General features: G+C 42.7%; 2 protein-coding genes across 4 annotated transcripts; one reads left to right on the forward strand and one right to left on the reverse strand.

The window, feature by feature from the left end:
• Positions 1-2,586: 2,586 nt before the first annotated feature.
• LOC133368722 (uncharacterized) lies at positions 2,587-8,923 on the reverse strand. 3 transcript variants are annotated; one of them, XM_061593341.1, is made up of 2 exons: positions 8,577-8,923; positions 2,587-3,890 (listed from the first exon to the last, which is right to left on the reverse strand). In XM_061593341.1, exon 2 carries the CDS (start codon positions 3,548-3,550, stop codon positions 2,927-2,929), a length of 624 nt encoding a protein of 207 aa, XP_061449325.1. In that variant the 5' UTR covers positions 3,551-3,890; positions 8,577-8,923; the 3' UTR covers positions 2,587-2,926. The 3 variants fall into 3 exon arrangements, with proteins under 3 accessions (XP_061449325.1, XP_061449315.1, XP_061449306.1); XM_061593331.1 differs by lacking the exon at positions 8,577-8,923 and adding an exon at positions 7,864-8,289; XM_061593322.1 differs by lacking the exon at positions 8,577-8,923 and adding an exon at positions 7,828-8,289.
• Positions 8,924-18,441: 9,518 nt separating this feature from the next.
• On the forward strand, positions 18,442-23,009 carry SOX4 (SRY-box transcription factor 4). The gene has a single exon (XM_061593352.1). The coding sequence runs from the start codon at positions 19,281-19,283 to the stop codon at positions 20,565-20,567; it is 1,287 nt and encodes a 428-aa protein (XP_061449336.1). The 5' UTR covers positions 18,442-19,280; the 3' UTR covers positions 20,568-23,009.
• The last annotated feature ends 466 nt before the right edge of the window (positions 23,010-23,475 follow it).

The raw sequence follows: 23,475 nt of genomic DNA on the forward strand, positions 1-23,475 counted from the left end.
CCCCCATATTTGCATGGTAGTAGTGCTGCTGTTGCAGTCCACCTTACATCAGGCCATGACGCAGGCTGTAGTGGTTCCCAACCCATCAGTAGAAGAACATGGGTTTAACCTACTAGGTCCATCACAGGCAGACTCCTGTACCCTCACACATTCAATGGCAGACAATTATGCAACAGGTGTAGATGTTCCTAGCATGGTGCTGGTGCCATAACAGACACTGCAGCTGCTAGTCTGCTTGTTTGTCAAGCCACTGTCCAAGGGACAGGAATGCTGCTGAGGTGACTGGTTGGCAAACATCACATATTTATTTCCCTTTCAGGCATCAGGGCCAGATTTACATACAAGCTAAACAAGCTACACCTTAGGGCCTCACATTACGAGGGGCCTCAAGTTAGAAAGAAAAAGAAAGAAAAACATTTACAACATTGCTACCAGGAAACTGTAAACATCATACAAAATGAAGATAATTTTTGGTAGGTATTTAATATCATTGTTGCGGCTCACTTGCCGACAACAGTAAACAATTCTATGGAACATCGTACACATGCAGCCTTTTGGATTCTTGCTGAAAACAGCCCGCGTGTATATAAAAATTATATTATATCTAATTTATATATTATAACCTTATATTATATTGTTTTATTGTGTTATGTGTTTGACAAACTCCTAAAGAATGTGCACACATATAACTTGCATTTTAATACCTATATTACACGACTATCAAATTCCATTTAATTATACAGCCCGTATTTTGCATTCAAAATTTTTATTATTTGTTGAAGAGGGAAGGGCCTCACTCATGTTATAGCTTAGGGCCACAAGAAGTTTAAATCTGGCCCTGTCAGGTATCCTAGATTCCAGGTCCAGTTCAAGGTGCTCACATTAGTGTTTAAAGCTCTAAACAATCCCAAATATCAGAAAGACTTCCTCCTTCCCTATATACCTTCTTGGATGTTGAGATCAGCAGAGGGGGGCCTTTTGGTAGTTCTGCCACCCTCAGAAGTTTGGAGTGTGGTGGCCTGGGAGAGGCTTTCTCTGTGGCAGCCCCTAAGCTGTGGAACTCCCTCCCCACTGAGGTGCGTCTGGCAACTTCATTGTACAACTTTTGGCAAATGCTGAAGATGCACCTCTTTACCCTGGCCTTCGACACCCTATTTTAGGACCCACCCTATTTTCTGTGATGTTGCTTAGGTTGCTTTTACTGTTTTTAATTATGTTTTATAAAATTGTTGTAACCCGCCCTGGGACCTTTGGGTGAAAGGCGGGTTATTATTATTCAATAATAATAATAGATATTATTCAGTGACAACTTTGACATTGCCATAGATCTTTTGTTTTGTTTGTTTATGCTAGTGAGTGTTAAAAAGGGATCCCCTTTCCCCACCTACTTTAATCTGCCTTCAGCTGGTCTCAGAATGGGACTCTGGGGGGACAGCAGGGAGCTTGATGGATTTAGGACTTGAGATCCTCCTCTCTCTGCTCACTGCAGTGTAAAGGAGCAGGCCTCTTAGGCTACACAAGGTGGATGGATACTGCTGCAAAGGCAGTCAGTCAGTGGAGGCAGTGGATGATGTGGTGAAGGGTGCTGTGCTGTGTAGCTCTTCATCATCCCTTTTGCATATTGTGCTCCAAAGCAGTGGCTGTGATCAGCATAAGGAGAGTGGACCCACTGCCTTCAGGAATGCCTGGGGATTGGCAACATTGCTGGCTGTGCTACTGGGGCTGATGGAGTGGGGGCGCTCTGGCATCATGTTCTGATGCAGGAGTGTGTGCTGCTGGTGCATCCCCATCATCGAGAGTTTATTGGCATGTGGGCTCATGGCTGAAATAATCCCCGATTGGTGGGCAATGGCAATTTTCTAGAGAGGCTGGGGATGTGCCTCTCCTTATAATGCCATTTTTTAATTTCCTACTCATGTGTTTTCCCCCTCTCAGTCTAAGTGCACACTAGATATGGCAGATATTCTACCAGAACAGCAGCAGCATCTCCCTTTCCTTCTTGGTTTAGGATTGTTCTGCCTGACAGCCAGGTGCCTAAGAATTTTCTTTTACTGTAAAAATAACTTTATATTTTTTTAGAAATAGCGCAGACATTGGATTATTTCATGTCCTAAACTAAAGCACATGATCTGAAACAATAATTTCTTTGATTCATTGAAAGTGACTACTTTTACAGTCTTTCAAAATGTGTAAGATACTGTAACTCCCCTACTTCCTGTCCAGAAAATGTATAAGGTAACAATTCATTTACAATGCAAGCTTTATAGAGAAAAGCAAATTCAAATCCTGCAGCTAACACACCTGCACATGAAGACCAATCTTTAAAAGTGATTGTACCAATGCGATCCAGAGAAAAACTGATGATGACCACCCTAATACTTCTTGCAAAACTGTTTTTTTTTACAATAATTTTTATTCAAATTTTCATAAAACAAACAAAACAAAATCATAAAACATTCAAAGACAAAAAACAAAACAAAACAAAAATGATTAAACAAAAAAATAAAATGTTGACTTCCCATTTGTCGCAGATCAAATCAGTTGTAGGTCTACAATATATAACAATCCTGTCTCTTAAATTATATTATAAAATCACTTTCCTCCAGTAGTTATCTTAATTAATCATCAAATCTCATAAACATTACTTTATTCTTTCCACAAAAAGTCAAAGAGAGGTTTCAATTCTTTAAGAAATATATCTATCAATTTTTCTCCAAATAAACATGTCGATTAATCCATCTCGTTAATAATAATAATCTTATTGTCATAACCATAGTCCAAATAAACATATCGATTAATCCATCTCATCAAAATCTGTTAGGTCCAATAATTTCAATAGCCATTATTCCATTATCCATATTAATTCCATCTTCCATCTTCAATAGTCCTGTTAAGTCCAGTAATTTCAGTGTCCAATCTTCCATTATCAGTATTCCATAATAGTCTTGCTGTCATAGCCATAGTCATATAATAAGAGTCTGATGGGAATTTCCTCTATCCCAAATATTTTCTTGCCATCGATTCTGAATAAGTTGCTGAAATATTGTTGTAAAGTCATATCTCTGTTCTTCTTTTTTACAAAATGCACTGGCTCATCTCTTGAGAGTTTTTCCATTGTCACATGGCTGCAGTTAATTCCATAGATTTTCTCTATATCAAGCTCCATCACGTCATTCCAGTCCAGAAGATTATCCAAGCCATTGATAACTTTATCTCTAATATCTTCATTAATTTCTTCAGAGATAACGTTAAATTCCAAACAGTAGATTTTATTTCTAATATCCATAAACTCCAGATCTTTTTCCAATTCCACATTTGTTCCAATCTCCAGGGCTTGTATCTTCCCTTTATTTTTTCTTTTCTCATCTCTGATCTCATTCTCCTCTCTCACAGGATCCCCTATTTCTTTAAGCTCCTGCGTCATTTTGCTCAGTTCAATTTTCAGCTCCTTACTGCCCTGTCGCAGGGTTTGTTTCGTTATCTCAATCTCATCCATTATTTTCTGAAACATAATTACTTCCAGATTCTCAGCCACTTTCTTGATTGCCATTTTTAAAACCACGAAAACAAAATAAAACAAAACAAAAATAAAGAAGAACCACTTCTTATTTCAGCAACAATTGGGTTAATATTCCAGGCTTGATGACATCACAGTATAAACAGAGCAGCCTGCCTTATCTCTCTATGTTCAAGAATACAAAACAAATTTAGTTCCCAGCATCAAAACAGTTAGTGGCGTCGTGAAGAAGCAGATTCGTCAAAATAAAATAGACCAAAAAGAGAATAGTCCCAGACAATATAATGTTCCAAAGTTCATATTTTTTATTTTTTTCTCCTCGGAATAGAAATCCCTCTTCTGTTTATATCTTTAGAATGCACTTCCAGGACAGCTTTTTGCAATAGAAACAGAGATAAGCTGTTAATTTCGTGAATAACAGAGAAGAGTTATAGCTCACCCAGAAGTTCTTTAAAGCTGATTCATTTGACAAATCTCTTTTTGCTGCAACAATTTAAACCAAGTAAAAAAAATAATAGAAAGAAGGGTGCTTGCCTGTTAGTCTGTTTTCTCTTTGAAGAAAAGATAAACGTGTCGCATTAATCAGATAGAGCTTGTTCGGAAGTCCGTCCGGCATTGTTGGCTGGACCTTTTCTCATAAATTAATGAAATCCAGTCCTCCCAACAAAAACAGGCTTTTGAGGTTGATCTCTACGTTTCTCCCTGCCCGGGAGAAATTTCATCAGTCAAAAAAAAAAAATGTTCTGACTGATTTATATCTGAATAAGCTTCTTCTGAGGCGGGAGCCCGTCTCAAAAGCAGGCACAAGCGAAGTCACCCTTCCTGTTTTAAAGAGATAACTCTGGGAATGTAATTATATAACACATTTCTTGAAGCTAGTTCCTATTTAGAATTAAGAGCACCCTAATTGAGTACAGGACTAATACATGGCAAACCAACTCTAAATATTTGTGCTGTTGAATCTGCTTGCATTAGAAGCCTAACATAATAGTAGATAAGACTAGCAACTTTTCGTGGCAATGTTTCTGTCTTAATAGCTGCAGACATGAAGAAATTCAATATATGAAGCTTTCCCCATCATTTCATCTGTGGTAGGGAAAAAAAAGAATTCACTAGTTAAATTTCTGCTTGCAAGGCTACCGTACCAACACAGGAGCTTTAAGAACAACAAAAAGCTGACAACCATAACAGGAGGTGATGTTTGAATTAAGCAGATGCATTTGTTTATATTTAGGTGAATAAAGTCATAGGACCAGGCCCTAGAGCAGCCTTTCCCAACCTCTGGGTCCCCAGATGTTGCTGGACTATAGTTCCCATAATTCCTGACTATTGGCCATTCTGGCTCGGGTTGATGAGTGCTGTAGTCCAGCAACATCTGGGGACCCAAAGGTTGGGAAAGACTGCCCTAGAGTAAACAAACTACATACAAACATACGGACATAGAATATCATAATTTAAATGGCATAGTAAAAATTGCCCATTAGAGCCCGCAACTAGCTACAGCACTTGCTGAGAGCAGCAGAACTTGCTTTTTTGTTTTTGTTTATCAACAAAAATTAGTAGCAATAAAAGAACTTCCCTATAGTCCATCCCTGTAGAATATACTTACATACTCTATATTCCAGAACAGAAATGGCAAGTCTGAATGAAGTCAGGTGTGCAGGGCCTCCATTTTAGAAATTAAGCATTTCCTTCTCCTTTTTCTTTTACCAGCCCTTTATTCTTTACTACTCCTTTACTAATAATAGGATAAGATCATAATCACATGTACGTTCACATGTGCTTTAATGACAATCACTTAGGAATTTCCCCAGGCTTCACTTAGCCTGCCATCCTATGCTCATTTATCTAGGAATAAGTATCACTGAAGTCGATGAGACTTGTTTCTGAGTAGACATGTGAAGGATTGTACTGTTAACATGCAGTATCACCATTCACAAATTATGCTTATTCTACTTTAAAAGTCACTGCACTCCCTACAGCTAGTGTGAAAAAGACAGGATGCAATCCCATGGTTGGTGACATGGTTTGACACTGGCCTAGCTTAGCACAAACCTGCAAATGTACTGGCTCTGAAAGAGGAGACTGCACCAGCTTCACTCCTCCGTGGCTGTTTTGCTGCTGCACTGCACTGAATTAAACTATGGTTTGGCTTGAGTGTGTCTGAACCTGGATTCATGGGTCAGATCTCTCCAGGTTAACAATGGTTTATTTTTCAAATGATATGCTAAGCCAACCAAGGCTTAGCTCAGCACAGTGCAGCACCAAAGCAGCCACACGCTCCTCTCCCAGAGCCCACACATTCACACGAAGTCATGGTATGGCTTACTACAATGTGTGATGTAAGCTGTTGTATAAGCTCCCCCTTCCTATCTCTGCATCACCTGTCTCCTCCACAAGTGATTCCCAAGGTCCAGGTGCAGCCTTTTCAATTTCATCAAAATCTTGGTTCCAAAGAAAACTGACAATAGCTGAAAAGCCTTGTCACTTCCGCAGAATCTGGTCTCGGGTGAAACTGAAAATGTTTAGGGAAAGCCCTTAGCATAACCTAACAATGTTAGGGGAAAGCACTCCTATACCATGATACCAGCACCCATCCTGATGCCCTCCAGATGTTGTTGGACTACAACTCTAATCATCCCTGACCATTGGCCATGCTGCCTGGGGCTGACATTCAACAACATCTAGAGGACACCCGGTTGGGGATGGCCGCCATACATTTTTTATACATACCCTTTTGAAGTAAAACACACAAACAATTGTGAAATTGGTAAGTCCCCACATTGCCAGATTTGTCAAAGTCTAGGAAGATCATGGTTGTGCCCATAGTCACCCAAGAGGAAGAACTGGGTAAGGGAGCACAGTACAGTGACAAAAATACTTCTGTATGTTAAAAAGAAAAAAGCTGTTCACAAAAATGTAATTGGGGAGAAGCAGAATGACAGGCAGAGGTCTAAAAATACACTTCACATGGATTAGAACATATCCATTCACAGGTTACATGCACAAAGATTTAAATGTGATTGGAAATTCATCTTCCCATATGAACATTAATTGATTTAAAAACCTTATGCATGTGCATTTTAAATTACGTTGCTATTTTTCACACGTGCATACCTACAGCAGGTGCTTTAAATGGCACATGCCAAATCAGCACATGGATGAATACAGACACAACATTTTAAGTGCAGTGGAAGTGGTTTCATTCCAATGTGTTTACTCTCAGGGCAGCAAATGGGTAACTGCATGTTTACTCAGAAATACTGTAAATCTCACTGGTTTCTCTAGGCTTACTTACACCTACGCATAGGACTGCCACTTCAAACTCTGTTTTCACTCTGAGATAGTTCACAAATGCTTGTTTCAAGTTATAATGTGGTGTTTAATGGTTTTTAAAGTGACAGGTGCCAGGGCTTCCTAAGAAGGCATGCCTGGGAGCTCACCTGAAATTTCCTTTTAGCTAGGTGTGACCTGGTCTCCCTTGGCCTTGGGCACAGGCAGAAGCAGAGGCAAAGTCTCAAACTGCAACTTGCCCATTCTGGTACAGTCGCAATGATTTCAATTAACTTTACATTGACATACTATGGCCAGGATATCTGTGCAGTGTGTTATCAACCCATGTTTTTGTTTTTGTGAATGGCCACTGTTAGTAATGCCATTATCACTATTCTTCTATGTATTTCATTTTCGTCTGACCTCTGCTAGCTACAGTTCTAACTCCTACCTAAATCGATTCCAGCTGTCACTTCATGCACCTGTTGAAGTGAACTGTAGTCCAGAAGGGCTTAGGCCATAACCAGGGGTGTAGTCATCTAGGGTCGCAGGGGGTCTTAGACCCCTTACTTCGTTGGGAGCAGGGTCCCAATGTCTCTAGCATCCTGTGAGCCAATCAGCATGAAAGGGGAGTGTGTTAACCACTGAAAGAATCTCCTAACATGTTTCCTTGTCCTTTCCTGCTGATTGGAACCAATCAGAGTGGAAGGAGGTGAGTTAGCTACTGAGAAAACTCTTGTCAGTAGCTAACTCTCTCCCGCTTATTGGCGCCTAGGAACGTCTATTTTTGTGGAAGAAGGCATTAACAAGGATCTCATTCTCAATCCAGCAGCCAAAAAAAGAGAGGTCATGGCTATGACTATCATGAAGGGCCCCTACACTTCTGAATTTCCCACTACACTACTGGCCATAACAATTGTGTTAATATTTTAAGGTGCCACAAGAACCCTTTGTTGTTTTTATTGACTTCATAAGTAATCCTACTAAAGTCGGAGTCTATACTCACTAGTAGGCGGCAATCCTATACAAACACTTACTTTGGAGCATGTCCCAGTGAACTCAACGAGACTTACTTCTGAGAGTAGACATGCACAGGACTGCAGTGTCAGCACATGAGCTGGGCACCGCGGGCGTCTGTTTGCGCGGGTGTACAGAACAGCTCCCGCCGCCAGGCTTGGGCAGGCTCGCGATCGCGCTGGTGCAATCCCGTTTTGCAGCAGGACTCCCGGCGCCACCTGCCTGTCTCGAGCGCAGCCACGCGCCACGCCCGCTCCTTCCTTTTTCTATCGCCAGCCAAGAGTCGCGTGGCGTTTCCTTTGGAAAGCTTCTCCCGGGTCCTTTCCCATCCCCCGCGCACTCTCTTTTTTTAAAGCCCCACCCCAGACCTGGTCGAAGCTCAAAAAAGGGGAAAGGGCGGAGGAAGAAGACAGAGTTTGACGAGCGAGAGACGACGCTGTACAGTGCGGGGTGCGGCTAAAATGCAAAACATCTAGCAGCGCAATCCTATGCAAGTTTATTCGGTCGGAAGTCTACCCTACTGCGTTCAGTGGACTTACCTTCCCCCCCCCCATGAGTACAGGGTGGTAGCCGAGCTTCTCCTTCTGACCTAGGTCACAAACCTAACGTTTACAATGCTCAGGCAGTTGTTACTCGCATGCATGTGCATTTGCTCGAGGACTTAGGGTGAGATAGGAGTGCACTGGAAAGACGGGAATTTACACACAGGATAGTAAATCCCTTTCAACTCATTGGGACTTCTGAGTAAATATGCACAAGATACACTTACTTGGAAGAAAAGGGAGCGGAATCCCAGGGTCACGAAAGGAATTTACTTTGAGCGACCGCAGGGCACCAAAGGGGGCTCGAAGAGATGGCGGGAAAGCCTTCCCCTTCGCAATGAGAGAGACTCGTGTTTTTTTCGGGGGATGCTGGTAATGTGGGTGGGTTTAATGGAGTAGGCGCGGGTTTAAGATGTACTTTGGCGGGAAAAGTCGAGAGCCTCAGGGCAAACTGTCTCTAGTTCCTTCCCCGGAGAGCGGTAAACGCAGCCGTTTGCAACAGGGAGGAGTATAACCGTGAAAAAAGGTCAAGCTGATGCTCCCTCGGTTTGCACAAAGGTAAAAAGAAGTCTCCTATTTGAGGCGGACACTACGCAGCCGCAAACGCGGGCGAAAACAACCCACTTCCCAGCTGCGCGGGAAGGGTTAAAGAGCCGGCTAGGGAGCTCCGCCTCCGCAGACATTGCGCACGCCCGGCTGGCTCCGCCTCGAGTCAAATTCTCCAGTGACGCTGCTGTTCATTAATGAGGGAGGGGGCTATCCGTCGCTCTTTCTCTTACCTGCCGCCTCTCGGCCTCCTGTTCCAGCAGGTGCTTGGGCCTGCCTGACCACAGAGCGAAACAACCTCCCCCGCGGCTTTTTAGGGTTGCGCAGCAGTTGATTCTTTTCCCAGTTTCTCTCGGTGACCCCGTCGTAACCCTCTGGGGAGAAACCAGGAAGGTGGGGGATGGGGCAAACTAGATGAATGGTGTCGGAGCTTGCTGCGTTACAGGCTCAGCCAGCCTCGCTTCCTTTCCCTTTCCTGAGCCTTTTGTTGCAGAGTTATTTTCCCCTCCCCCACTTCAGTTTAGGAGCGACTGAGATCTAGCAGTGGTTTCCACCATGGGAAGCCTCTGCCATGCAGAAACAAGACGTAAAAAATTCGCTCAGCGCTTGCATGATAGCGAACTGTTAGATCTTTCAGGTTGTAGCTCTCACACCGCAGTGCAGTGAAACTACGCAGTTAGAATCAGGTGGGGGTTGACTTATAAGTAAATTAGATTAGGAATGCGACGCAGCCGAAGGTGGCAGCCACGTTCCTCCAAGCAATGAGATAATTTTTAGTAATAAGGAGGTTGCACTGGCAGCATTTATAAAAAGCTCCCTGCGTTAGATTCACCTTGTGCTGTACATTTGAATTACTATAAGGTGTCCTACCTGGAGCTGCCTTTGAAGAATGTTTGGAAACTTCAGCTGGTTCAAAGACCAGTGACCAGATTGTTAACGGGCTGATCACACACGACTCCCTTGTTACAACTACTCCGTTGGCTACCAGTTTGTTTCTGAGGACAGTTCAAAGGGCTGGTTATGACCTGCAAAGCCCTATAAGGCTTGAATCCAGATTATCTGAAGGTCTGTATCTTCCCATATGAGCCTGTTCGAGTTCTCTTTGGGGGAGGTCCCTCTCACCATCCCACCACCCTGGGAACATGAGAGAGGGCCTTCTCAGTGGCTGCCTTAAGGCTCTGGAAATCCCTTCTTGGGGAGGTTAGACTGGCTGCCTCCTTGTGCTAGCAGGTGAAAACCTCTATTCCTACAGTCTTTGGGAAACTGACCGTAAGGACTTTTAACAGTGTGCTATTCTACATAATGTTATCTTTGGCTCTTTTAATGGATATGTTTTAAATGGTTTTAGTTCTATAGACAGTTTAATTACATTTTAATAACTTTTTAATGTATTTATGTCTGTTTTTATCTGTGTTTATTTTTTGTAAGCCAGCTTGAGTCCCTGTTTTGGGGGAAAGGCGGGGTATAAATGAAGAAAATAATAATACTCATTCAATACTGAAGGACATCTACTTGTAATCCATTAATTGCTTCCTGCAGATGGTAGTGACCTCTCCACGTGCCTAAGTTGTTATAAGTGTACTGTACATCTAAAAGTGTAAAGTCTGAATATGACGTATAACACAAATCAGGGAGACAGGATTGGCTGAAGATTCTGCTTGCACAGTTGGCAAACCCAAATGAAACAGCTCTGAGATCACAGGTTATAAAGGTACACCACAGAGCTCATGCTTTGCATGCAAACAGCCCCAGGTTCAATCCCTGCTGTCTTCGGGTAGGGCTGGGAATGTCTCCTGTCTGAAACCCTGGAGAGCCACTGCAAGTCAGTGTTTACAGCACTGAGATGGCTGGGCCAACAGAGTTGGTACTAAACAGCTTTCTTTGCAGTAATGGAGAAAGCTGTATCTGTAGCAGCTTTGGTAATCATAAAATAGTTAAAAGGCATACAGATTATGTCAGTAACAAGTAAAACAAAAGGGTCATAGCTTTTGATGTATGCCAAAAGTCCCAGGTTCAATCCCTGGCATCTCCAGGTAGGACTGGAAAAAGGTCCTGTCTGAAACCCTGGAGAACCACCTGTAGCCAATGTAGAAAATAATGAGCTAGACAGACTAATGGTATAAGTCTGTATAAACCAGCTCCTTCGCAAGGCCATGGAGCCAACAGTGTGTTTTAAAATGTTTGAAGAGAGGGTAAGCTTGCAAAAGTGTTATGAGAAGCCAGTATTAGAAGACGTGAAAGTGAAATGCATATTCTGTAATACTAATTTGCACTGATTGACAGTCACTTCACGTATTACATTTTTCATGGTTGCCTAGCCTACGAAACATGTATGGGGTATCTCTTAATATTATCTTTGTAAGCAAGTGAAAATGCTCATTTCCCGCTGTGCATATCAGGCAACTGGGGCAAGCTGCACCTCCATACCATGGAGTTGTTCCCACAGTATCTTGCTTGAGACCCCTTCATCCATGAAATCACTAGGAAATATTTGATGGGGGAGGGGATCTTCCTGGACCTTAACTGATAATCTCACACTACAATCCTGTGTATGTTTACTCAGATTTAAATTTAATTGTATTCAGGGAGAGTTTATTCCCAGGTATGCACAGCATTGTATTCTTAAACCCTCTAATCCCATAAACACTGAGAGGAGTTCCAGGCCATTTCTTCCTCTCTGTCGCTACAATCCTATACACATTTAACTGGGAATAAGCCATGATGAGTAATCACATGTATAGGAGTACACTGTAACACAAGAGTTATGAAATATAATGCTTAGGGCCCTATCAAGACCTTATGGGGCCCTTAGTGGGGCCTGTGGTCCTTTTATCCACTCAGATTACTGAATCATCAGAGCTAAAATAGGAAGCTTATACGGATGGGAAACCTATGGCTCCTCCTGGTGTTGCTGGACTCCAACTCCTAACAGCCCCTACCTGCATGGCAATGGTAAGTGACGATAGGGAGTTGTGGTGCAACAACATTACAACAGTGGCTTATTAGCTGCTGTTTTATTTTGTATTGAAATTTTAATGTATTTTTACTGTACACTGCCTTGCCATTTCAAGTGAAAGACAACATAAATTTATGGTTTTAAAACACATGCACACGTTTCTGGAGGGACACAGGTTCAGTGGACAAAGAGGCAGACTCATCAGTGTCCACAAATGCATCACTTAATCTCTCTGTCCCCCAAGCCTTCCAAATGAGCAACTTGGGTGTCAGAATATGCTGAATGAAGTGCATTAGAGCAGAATGTGAACTTTGCAGTTTGCCAGCATATCTAGCAAAGAACAGGATGGAGGAAAGAATGATGGTGGTGGCGGTAGTGCTCTGGGTTTACAATCTCTAGAGGTCCCCAGGACATAGCAAGGCATAATGTGTGTTTAAGATCGGATGAGATGCTCAAGATTTGAAAATAATAGTTTATTGTTTTCTAACTTTAATAGAAATGGAATCAGTGGTTTGATGTCTAGTTAAAGTGAAAGTGGAGTATTTTTGTGTGAAGTTATGAGCGTAGTCCCATACAGCTGTTGGATAAAGAACGTTACCCTTTTTATCCCTGATCCGTAAGGAAGTACGGTGAGAGATGGTACCTGGAATTTTTGAAGAATGCTAATAATGTCACAATCAGTTTTATTAAAATTGAAGTTGAACAGCCCAATTGTGTGCATTATGATTCTGCAGTAAGTCCCATTGTGTTCATTGGCAATTATAGTAGGGGTACCTAGGATTATAGTTTTAGGATCAGCTGGGGGAGTGTATTCTGGAGCCAGTAACTTCTAGCATCTTTTTATATCATAATCTATAAGTTCTGATGTTTTGCACAAAATGAAAAATGTAATTTCCCCACACTATGGTAGTATATCAAGCTAACTTCAACTGTTGAAGATGTGTGTAGGTGTATGGTGTTTTCCCTTAAGAAAGTATTTATACAAACCCTTTGGAGCTCAATCAGAAGCATACAGCTTTACTCTGTTCAATAAATCATGGAAAAAATAATACCTTGGGTGAGTTACATCAACATTTTCCCACATTTGCTTATTTTTCTGCAGAAGAGGCTCAGTGCTGCCACCTAGTGTCTTGTTTTCCATGGCGTACTTTTGTTTTTAGCAAGCAATCTAATTGGAAGTGAAAATGTGCAAGTGCATTGATCTTCACAAAACTCCTGTTGAGTTAGTTATTTGAGGACTGTGACCAGAATGGCCAGTTCTTTAAATTGCAAAATATGTTTTAATGGTTATAGCTTTTGTTGTCTTAATTTAAAATGATTGATCCCACTTATTTTGAGCCTTTCCTCAAAATAAGAATATGTAAAAAATCATTAATTTAAACTACATGAACAAAGAAAATAAAGTTAGTATATAAATTGATATGCCATTTTTCATCATATCAGGCTATGAAGATGAAAAGAAGATTTACTGACAGTTTATTCGTTCCTCTGTTTCCAAGGATTTATATGTGCTTACATGATCCCACAGTTCTCAGCACAGTTTGAGCACGGTAGTGGAAGCAGAAGCAGCTAGACCAGCAGATATACGGAAGTCCCAAAGGATAAGCAGTCAGCTAAGAAGAGAATGGAATTTGAAAAGGCTTGTGCCAAAGATCTCCAACCTGCTTTCAGCACCTGTTTTTACTTTGCTCCTGGTTACACCTGCCACAACTTGTAAAGCTCCTTTAGTTTATGCTTTCTGTATTGCACTCTGGTGGAAAGTGAATTGTGAGGCCTCTTGTGTTACACACCCTATAGCTGCTGCTGCTTGTGTTGGGGCTGCTTGTTCTGTACTCCCATGGAGTTCTGATTAGTTCTCCCTGGACACTAGATACAGTAGTTATTTCTTTCCTTGTTTTCTGTTATCTGGATGAAGGGAAGCAATATGGGCATGCTCAGAAAAGCACCTGCAGGGCCCTGACATTCAGATGGGTTGTCTTCTGTGCCTTTTCCTGGGACAAACACTCCTCCTAGTCTATCTACTCCCTTTTTATTTTCAAAATGTCAAACATTGCACAACAAATCTAAATGGAGAAAATCTTAAACTGGTATGGGTACATTAGTTATTCTTACAGGCTTACTGATGTTCATCGTAGTGGGAAATAAGTGTGATAAGGTTTACTGTCTCCACCCTATGTTTATAAAAGTAGTAATGGATTCTTCTAGAGACTTGAACAGACACAAAACATGGTGCTGATGTGAAAAAGTGTGTGAATGCTACTGCACTGGCAACAGCTAACACCGCATAGCAGCTGTACTTAAGTGCTATTATATGACACAGAAGGCTATGGCTAGTATGTACAGATTGGGGGAGGACTGGAAATAGCACTATTTCCCTATCAATTCAGATATATTAGTAGTAAGAAGCTATACAATAGCAGAATAAGACAGATGTGTATCAGTTGACTCACATAGGAAGGTGCTTCAATTTTGTCTGTATAAGGGTCTAACTAAATATTGCATGTAAGTGCATATGATAAACCCTGCTGGCCTGCTTCTTTGTTGCAAGGCAGCATGGGGGGTGTTTGAAAGTTGAAGTGGGAAACAATGTAGAGAAGGATGGTTATTTAAACCTTTCCTGCTATCTACGATGTCCCCTTCAGTTCCCCTTTCTCTCCCATCCATTTTGCTATGTTACCAAGGTCAAGATTTATTTGCAAGATTAAAAAGAAGTTGCAATGTGCAGTCCTGCACATCAGGAGAACTCAGATTGTATTGATTTCTGCTGTTCACTTGTGGAGTGATACTTTGGTTCCTTATTTGCAGTTTAACCCTATTGGAAGTAGAAACTTTGCATAAACTTTCAGATTTTAGAGCTATGTGTTCATACAGAATGCAGAATATGACATTCTGGAGCTGAAGCCTACTCAGAAATCATATCCTCTGTTTTGGAAAATTCAGACTGAAATTAAACCTGAGTAGTAGGCCTCTGCTAAAGTTGCTGTGTACATTGCCAAACAACACTGGCATGTGTTACATGTGTATTGCTGAAAAATGTTTTGTGTATTGGGGACAAACTTACATGTCAAAAGCTTGATACACAGTGAAATTCCTGTCCTGTATCTACCTGATACAACAGTTGATTTGGGGTTTTGCAGGCATACTATTCTAGCGGGCTTGGCAAGGTCCTATGCAGAATTCCTAAACTGCACTTCAATATGAATGCTATTTACATGAGTTTTAGACTGGGGCACTTGGAATGGGAGTGGTACCAGTAAAGATACTGCCATTTTATTTTGCCAGAACATTTGATTTATGCCCCATTAATGCTGAAATTCTACACATTATTACCTTGGAGTCACAGTGAACCCAAGGGGGCTTATTTTTGTTTAGAAAACATGTGCATGATTGGCTTGCCCAATCAAGCAATAACAAGCATTTAGTTCAAAATACGATTGAATGTAGCACAGTGGGGAGGAGAACCTGGCTGGGAGTCCAGAGTCTGTGAGTTCAAATCCCCACTTGCATCTCCTAGGTGTAAAGGGCCAGCTAAAGATCACCCCACAGTGAGTGGCTCATAGTTACATGCCCTGCCACCTGTGCAGCCGTGGGCAAGCTGCATAGTCCCAAAGAGCCCAGTTGCACCCCAGCTGGCAGTTGCAGACAAGGAAGGGGTTGGCTTGTGCAGCTGTGGCAAGCTGAGCAGGCCCTAGCCAGCTGGGGAGGACTAGCCTCAGAAGGAGGCAATGGTAAACCCTCTCTGAATACCGCTTACCATGAAAACCCTATTCATAGGGTCGACATAAGTCAGGATTGACTTGAAGGCAGTCCATGAATGTAAACTCCTCTATATATAGTGAAATTGTGTACTATATCCATCAATATAATTTCAGTGTAATGCTATTTGTGCAATAGATTTCTATTTATTTGGTTCAGTGAATATAAAGCCAGAAAATGAAGTGCTTTTGTTAGTTGTGTAGCCTGTTCCTGTGTGTGTGCACCTATATCTATCTATCTATACACACGCATCCCAAAGTAAGTCCCACGTCAGTGGGGCATACTTCCAATTAAGTACACAGGACTGTAACTTGCAAGAAAATGTGTATTAAGTTAACTTAGTAAACAGTATTAATGGCTTTCTTGATCCATTAATATGATATTAAGTATATATATATACTGATCTTCTGTTGCATTTGCGGTGCTCAGGGGGCTTGCAACAGTTTAAATAACAAGGACAAATAAAATCCAACAAATTAACAATTACTATTAATCAATAGTAAAAAAGAGGAACAGGTGCAAAGATAATACCAATCTAAAAAGGAGTAACAATTAGGATCTTAACAATATCTTATCATTGCTATCAGAATGAGTAAAATTGAAAATGATGATCAGACACTGTCAAAACGTCTTACCTTTTTGAAATGTCGGTGATTTATCAAGATATTTGCGGGATTAGATAGTGGACAATTTATCTAGATATTCTCTGCATATATAGTTTTCTTGTGTTTAAGAATAGAAAACTGCTTTGAATAATGTCTTTAATGTGGTGTTTAAAGTTTATATACTTGGTATGATTTAATAATTGTATAATAAAAGGCCATGGGACAGTTTGGGATATAAGTGTATTGAGTAATTTAATTCACATGATTGCTAATTACCTCTCTTCCTTCATTTTAACTTGTTACAAGATTTTCAAAATTAAGGTGGCGTGGATAATACAGTACTCCAATTCTATTTACCTCTGATTAATTTCTTTTTATATTTAATTAGGAAGAGAACATAGGAAGGTGCTTTTACCAAGTCAGACCATTGGTCCATCTAGCTCAGCCCTGTCTCAAGCCACCATCAGCAGCTCTCTGCGGTTTCAGGCAGAGATCTTTCTCAGCCCTACCTGGAGATGTTGACAGTTGAACCTGGGGCCTTCTGCACACAAAGCATATGTTCTACCACTGAATTACAGGCTTTCTGTTCTAAATACTTGTGGCTATTTTATGTGATTGGTTAAGAAGGGATGTTCAACTGTGTAAATTTAATCATACACATTACAACCATATTTGTGGTGTTCTTTGAGGTACTTAATATTTCTGGAACCAGCCTCTTAGCAACTGACACCATTTTTGGAGCCAGCCTGATAGAATGTCTGGGGTTATGTTAATCAACTATAGTATATCTATGACAGCCTTATGAGGACAGCTCATTTGAGGAGTTGAGAGTATTTGTTTTTGTACAATACTTGTTTTTGTACATAATACATATTTGTACATTTTATTAAGTGACCTATTTGTTCTGAAGGTCTTCCTCTTTGTTTTGGCGCATACTTCACCACAAATATTGACTTGATGGGTGCTGTACAGCCTGCCCCATTCATAGGACACTAATGTTGGATAAGGAGGGAATGTCTATGAGCTATTTATTGTTTTAAAATTACCATTTTCAGTCTTCAAAGGCAGTAGAACTTAAGACTTAGGCAGCTTGAGGAATCGTGGACAAACAAAAAAAGGCATGATTGTAAGCAATGTATCTACGTGCATTAACAAAAAAGGGGAGTGGGATAAGCATCCAATACAGCCTTATTTGTTTTGTGAACCATTCCTTAATCATTCTATTTGCCACTGCTGATCAGAGCTTTTCAAAGGCGAGCTCTTCATAGAGTCTCTCGCCTCCCTCCAAGACACTAAAGGGGGTGGGGAAGGAGGAAGACTTGGACAGCACATCATCCAGGATTATAAGGAATCATATGCTAGAGAGAGAATTCCATCCACCTAACTCCCCTGTAGGATGAATAATGTGGGCTTGTTGGCAGTCAGGATGTATATAGTAGCAACTTGAGGAAGAAACCAACACGGTAGTGTGATTAAAAGGGAAAGGAATTTGTTTTTCCCTTACCCCCTCTTCTTTTCTAATACGTAGGCAGAAACTATCCTACTCTATAAAAAAACTGCTGTTCTGTGGTACTCAAATTATAAAAACAACTAGGCCAAATATTTAAACTAGAGAAGGCCTATACTCTGATTTTACGGATTATCCTGAGGACATGCAAGAAAGCGTTGATGAGGAAATAGTGCTGATCCTATTTTGGGGGGGGGGGGCTTTTTCATTTTTTTCATTTTAGATATCTCGTCGTAAGGAACAGATTAAACAAAAACGCGTGCTGTTTTTTTTCCTCGCAACGATGAAACACTCCCAAGTAGTCACATTTTCTTTTGTGCGGAAGTCAACGCTTCCAATGCAGCGTCTGTCCTCCCCCCATCCCCCTTCTTCAACATAACGGGCAGAACTCATCTCCTTTCCCCCACCCCCATAGTATAGTAATACAGGAACGCGCGGGCACGCGCGCACTCACACTCGCACACACACAACGGGGAGAAGTAGGAGGAGAAATGCAAACGCAAAAAAATCAGAAATCTCAGCTGCACTTCTGGCCCTTTTAAAAAGTTTGTGTAAATTGGAATGAGGTCAGATTTGGAGCTTCTCATTGCACGCGGTGATTATTATTACATTGGGTTCCAAGCCAATAGGAGCCGAGGGGGTAGGGCTTGGCACGACTGAGCGTTGGATACAGCCTGTGATTGGCTGGAGGAATGACTGTGAACGGATAAAGAGGCGCGAGGCGGAATTGGGGTCTGCTCTAAGCTGCAGCGAGAGTAACTGTTTAAGAGAGGTTGCGAAAAAGCTGGCCAATTTCATAGCCCCGGTTTGTACATGTCTCTTTCCTCTCTTTGGGGCTGTGCATCCAAGGCAAGGCTAGACGGGACTAAATACATTTATTGTACCAGTCACTGCTCTTCCTACCAGGAAGACACACATTTATTAATGCTGCTTGGTTGCATGTGCGGGGCTTTTTCCCCCGTTTAATCCCTCGCAGCCAGTGAATACCAGTCGAACAAAACTCTTGATCCCTCTACCACGAGTCCTGGACAGACTGAAGGAGATTTTTTGTTTCGCTTTGTGGGAAGTAACTTTTTTTATTAAAAAAAAAATTGGTTTTTGCTGTGCCCTTTAAAGAAACGAGACTTTTAGCAGTGGGCGTGCTGGTTTTGCTGAAACACCTCGAGCAGGGAGAGGGTGAAAGAGCGAGAGAGGGAAAAGCACTTGTAAACTCCCGGGTGGGGAAAGAGGTGGAAAAGAGAGGAACGAGGACTTGGATTGACGGTTGGTATTGTTTTTAAAAAGAAACTGTTTCTACTTCGAGCCCGGCTTCTGCAATTAGATCCCCAGTGCAAAGTTGCAAGGGGAAGGCGTGCAGAAAGTGCCAGAGAGACAAAAGCGGTGTGGAGCTACAACTACTTCCCAGAGGGGACGGTGCCTTGAATAGCAGAAAGACGGAGCGCTTGCGAAGGGCGCTCGAGAGCGCCAAGTGACTGGGAAAGTTGAGTGCCTTGTTTCAAGCTGGTGCCAAACTGAGCCCCGCCGATTTCCCCACAGCCGCCGCCACGCGCGAGCCCCCGAGATGGTGCAGCAGACGAACAACACGGAAAACACGGAAGCGCTCCTGGCCGGTGAAAGCTCGGACTCCGGAGCCGGCATCGACTTGGGCATCGCCTCTTCTCCCACGCCGGGCTCGACTGCTTCGACGGGGGGCAAAGCGGACGACCCGAGCTGGTGCAAGACACCCAGCGGGCACATCAAGCGGCCCATGAATGCCTTCATGGTGTGGTCTCAGATCGAACGGAGGAAGATCATGGAGCAGTCACCGGACATGCACAACGCCGAGATCTCGAAACGCCTGGGCAAGCGCTGGAAGCTGCTCAAGGACAGCGACAAGATCCCTTTCATCCGGGAGGCGGAGCGGCTGCGCCTCAAGCACATGGCGGACTACCCAGACTACAAGTACCGGCCCAGGAAGAAGGTGAAATCGGGCGCCAACTCTGCGAAGCCGGGCGAGAAGAGCGGCGGCGGAGGGAGCGGTGGCGGCAGCAGCTCGGGAGCAGCTGCCTGCGCTGGCAACTCTTCCAAACTCGCCCTGAAAAAGGGCAGCAGTGCCGCCGCCGCCGCCGCCAAACTCTCCTCCAGTGGCGCCGGCGCGGGCAAGCCGCATCCCAAACTCAGTCTGAGTGGCGGCGGCAGCAGCAGCAAAGGCGCGCCTCCGTTCCAGGCGTCAGAACAGCCGGCTGCCCTCCTGCCCCCGGAGCACCACTCGCTGTACAAATCCCGCGCCGCTTCACCGGGCTCCTCCTCGCCCTCCAGCAGCACCAAACACCTCCCCGAGAAGAAGGCCAAGCGACTCTACCTCTTCTCGCACTCGTCGCCCGGCGGCGCCGTGCCCGCCAGCCCGACCCTGAGCTCCTCGACGGAAGCCAGCGACCCGCTGAGCCTGTACGACGAAGCGGGAGCCGCCACAGGGGGTCAGCAGGACGGCGGCGAGTCCTCGGCTTCCCCGGCGGGCGGCTGCTCGCCGTCGGATCACCATAGCTACACCAGCCTGAGGGCGCCCTCGCCAGCCCCGTCCACCTCGCACTCGTCGTCCTCGGGCTCCTCCTCCGCCTCCTGCGCTTCCTCCTCCTCGGACGACGAGTTCGAAGACGACCTGTTGGACCTCAATCCCAGCCCAGGGTTCGACAGCATGGCCCTGGGCAGCCTGAGCTCGTCGGTACTCGATAGGGACCTAGATTTTAACTTGGAGCCCGGCTCGGGCTCGCACTTTGACTTCCCGGACTATTGCACCCCGGAGGTAAGTGAGATGATCTCGGGGGACTGGCTCGAATCCAGCATTTCTAACCTGGTCTTCACGTACTGAGGAGGGGGGGGAGGGAAACGAAGGTGCAGAGGAAAAAAGAAAGGCGGGGCGCAGATATGGCACAGACCCTTGCGCGCCCTACAGACCGGAGAACGAGAATTTTGCCCATTGAGTTTTTCTTCTTCTTAATGAAACTTAGTTGGGGTTTGTGTGTATTTTTAAAAAATATAACTTTGAAAAGGGATCAGCCTTTTTTTCTTGGAGAAAAAGCAACCACAGAAGTATGTTTCTGGCTAAACAGATCCTCACCATCCCGCTTCTCCCGCCCCCACGATTCCTCCTTCCAACAGCCGAAGAATGAATTCCACGTTTCAGAGACTAAAAGGAGAATCAAGTGGCTTAAACAAGAATGGCAACGACTGTGGGGAGGGGCGGGGAGGGGCGGGGCGGAGGGTTGGAAATCACGCACATCTCTTAAGGTTTGTTTCTTGTCCATACATTTTGAAAGGAGTGGGGTAGGAAACTAGATTGTGCTATGAACTTCGGATATCTCTTTGAGTTGGGGGAGGGGGAGGGTTTCCAGATGAGAAATAATGTTTCAAATAAATCTGCAGGATTTGCAATAGCGGGCGAGTGGGGAGAGAAACAGATTCCGAGTTCGCTTGGGGGGGGGATGGTGTGTTCCTTGTATATCAAGAGTAGATGGGGTTAGAGAGAGGCCCTACGAACTGGATTGACATCCTGAGTGGGATGGAAAAGAGGGAGATGTTAAAAAGGAACTGGAAGCTCTGTTAAGAAGATAATAATAAACCTGAAAAGGATTTGCACGTAGAAAGGAGGTGGCAGTGATTTTCTTAGTCACCTTATATTATATACAGAGAAGTCAGTATGTGTGGAATTTCAACAACACTGAACTTTTTTTTTAATGGAGACAGATATAGAACATACAAAGTTTCTGTAATGATGTGGTACAGGAGATATAGAAGGCAATTGCCCTTTTTTGCGAAAATGTGTTTTTCTTCTTGCTCAGAATCGTAATGGTGTTGGATTATTTCACTGGTGGGGTTTAATATAGCATGTTATCCTATCTTTCTGAGGTTTCTGTAAGACTGTTGAACAGTTTAAAAGAATAGTGTTAGAATAATATAAAAAGCAGATAGATGGCGCTATGTTTGATTCCTATAAAAATTATCACCAGCTTTTTTCATTCTTAACTCTTTAAAGGATTCAAACGCAACTCAAATCTGTGCTGGACTTAAAATTCAGGACCAAATTTTTCCTCAGTGTCTGTATGTATGTGCGTATGTGTGTGCTCTTTTATAGCTGTAAATGAAGTCTCTTTTCACACCCATGATCCATCCTTGAACATTCTTTTTCCCTGTAAATGTAATTTGATGCCATTTTATAAGTGAAGTATTTATACTGACCAAACATTTTTTACTTGTATAATTTTGTTGTTTTTTGGTAGTTCTGTTGTTACCCACACCATTTTTATGTCACCTTCACTGAAGGGCTAGAGTTTTATCTTTAATTTTTTATATTTAAATGTAGACTTTTGACACTTTTAAAAACAAGAGGAGATGAAAACGTTTGATTATTTTCTCAGTGTATTTTTGTAAAAAATATATAAGGGGTGTAAATTGCTGTTTTGGATTTCCTGATTATAACAGGGCTGCTGGTTAATCTCTCTCACACACAAAATCAGCCCCTACTTTTATCATGTTTACACTCCAATCTGCAGGCTTCTTAAAGAGACAGCATCCCTTGTATCCACTATTCAGCTCTACTTATGAGTTGAGAGAGAGAGGGATTGTACTAATTCACTGTAGGGCTAACTTCTAACAAATAACCCCCCCTCTCAAAATAAATAGTATGTTACACAGAAACAACTGGAGCATTTTTGAAAAAAGGGATCCTGTAGCTTTAACTTGTAAACCACATCTTTTGCACTTTTTTATAAGCAACAAAAAACCCTTGCCGTTTAAATCACTGGATCTATCTAAATGCCGATTTGAGTTCGCGACACTATGTATTGCATTTTTTCATTCTTGTATTTGACTATTTAATCCTTTCTACTTGTCGCTAAATATAATTGTTTTAGTCTCTTATGGCATGATGATAGCATATGTATTCAGGTTTATAGCTGTTGTGTTTAAGATGAGAAAAAGTGAAAACATCTTTGTACATTTAAATCTGTATTATAATAAGCAAAAAAAGAGTGTGTGTTTATGTATGTTGACATAACATGACAGGCACTAGGACATCTGCCTAATGAGGAAGTTCCGTTAAGGGTTTTTCCTTTTTTTCCCTTTTTGTTTTTCGGTCATCCATCCTGTGCAATATGCTGTGTGGAATATCTTTGTCTAACAATCTGCCCATAACACAAGGTTGGGGGGGGAGGAAGCTGGCTAATTATGCCAAGTTCACTGCCTGTCAGATTGTCAATATACTTTCTGTAAATAACCTTTTTTTCCAAAGGAAATAAAATCAGCTGGAACTGAACCCTAAAACTCTGCTGTTCTTGTTGTCATTGTTAAAAGATTTCTCCTTTTGTGTTTTTTCTGTATTTCATATTGCAAGTGAGAAACGTCCTTATGGTAATATCCTTAGGAAATACAAAACTGCTAAAGCAGAAGCTTGACCCTTGGCCATCCCCTCCCCCACCCCAGCCGTGGAAAGACTTGGCAAGCCAAAACCTCAAGCCCTTTGTGCTGCTTTGAATGAGTGCTGCCACTGCATGCTTTCGAGGAATTTGTATGCACTAAGCAAATGCTAATAGCATTTTCACTGAAGAATTAAGGGGTGGGGAACAGAGAATTGTGGGGAGCTGGGATAGCTACACATAGTAACAAAGAAAAAACACTGGAGATAAAAGGCAACTGCAAGGAATGTGCTTTAAAGGCCCCATCTACCATTTGTCCTCATAGGCTGACCTTGCAGTGTGAAAATCCTGCTTCACCCGTTCAGT

The sequence above is a fragment of the Rhineura floridana genome, chromosome 1 (genome assembly GCF_030035675.1).
Source record: "Rhineura floridana isolate rRhiFlo1 chromosome 1, rRhiFlo1.hap2, whole genome shotgun sequence".
Classification (NCBI taxonomy): Eukaryota; Metazoa; Chordata; class Lepidosauria; order Squamata; family Rhineuridae; genus Rhineura; species Rhineura floridana.

Bases quoted from the DNA above. Each gene is read 5' to 3' on its own strand.
- LOC133368722 (XM_061593341.1), bottom strand. From the start codon at position 3,550: ATGGCAATCAAGAAAGTGGCTGAGAATCTGGAAGTAATTATGTTTCAG.
- SOX4 (XM_061593352.1), top strand. From the start codon at position 19,281: ATGGTGCAGCAGACGAACAACACGGAAAACACGGAAGCGCTCCTGGCC.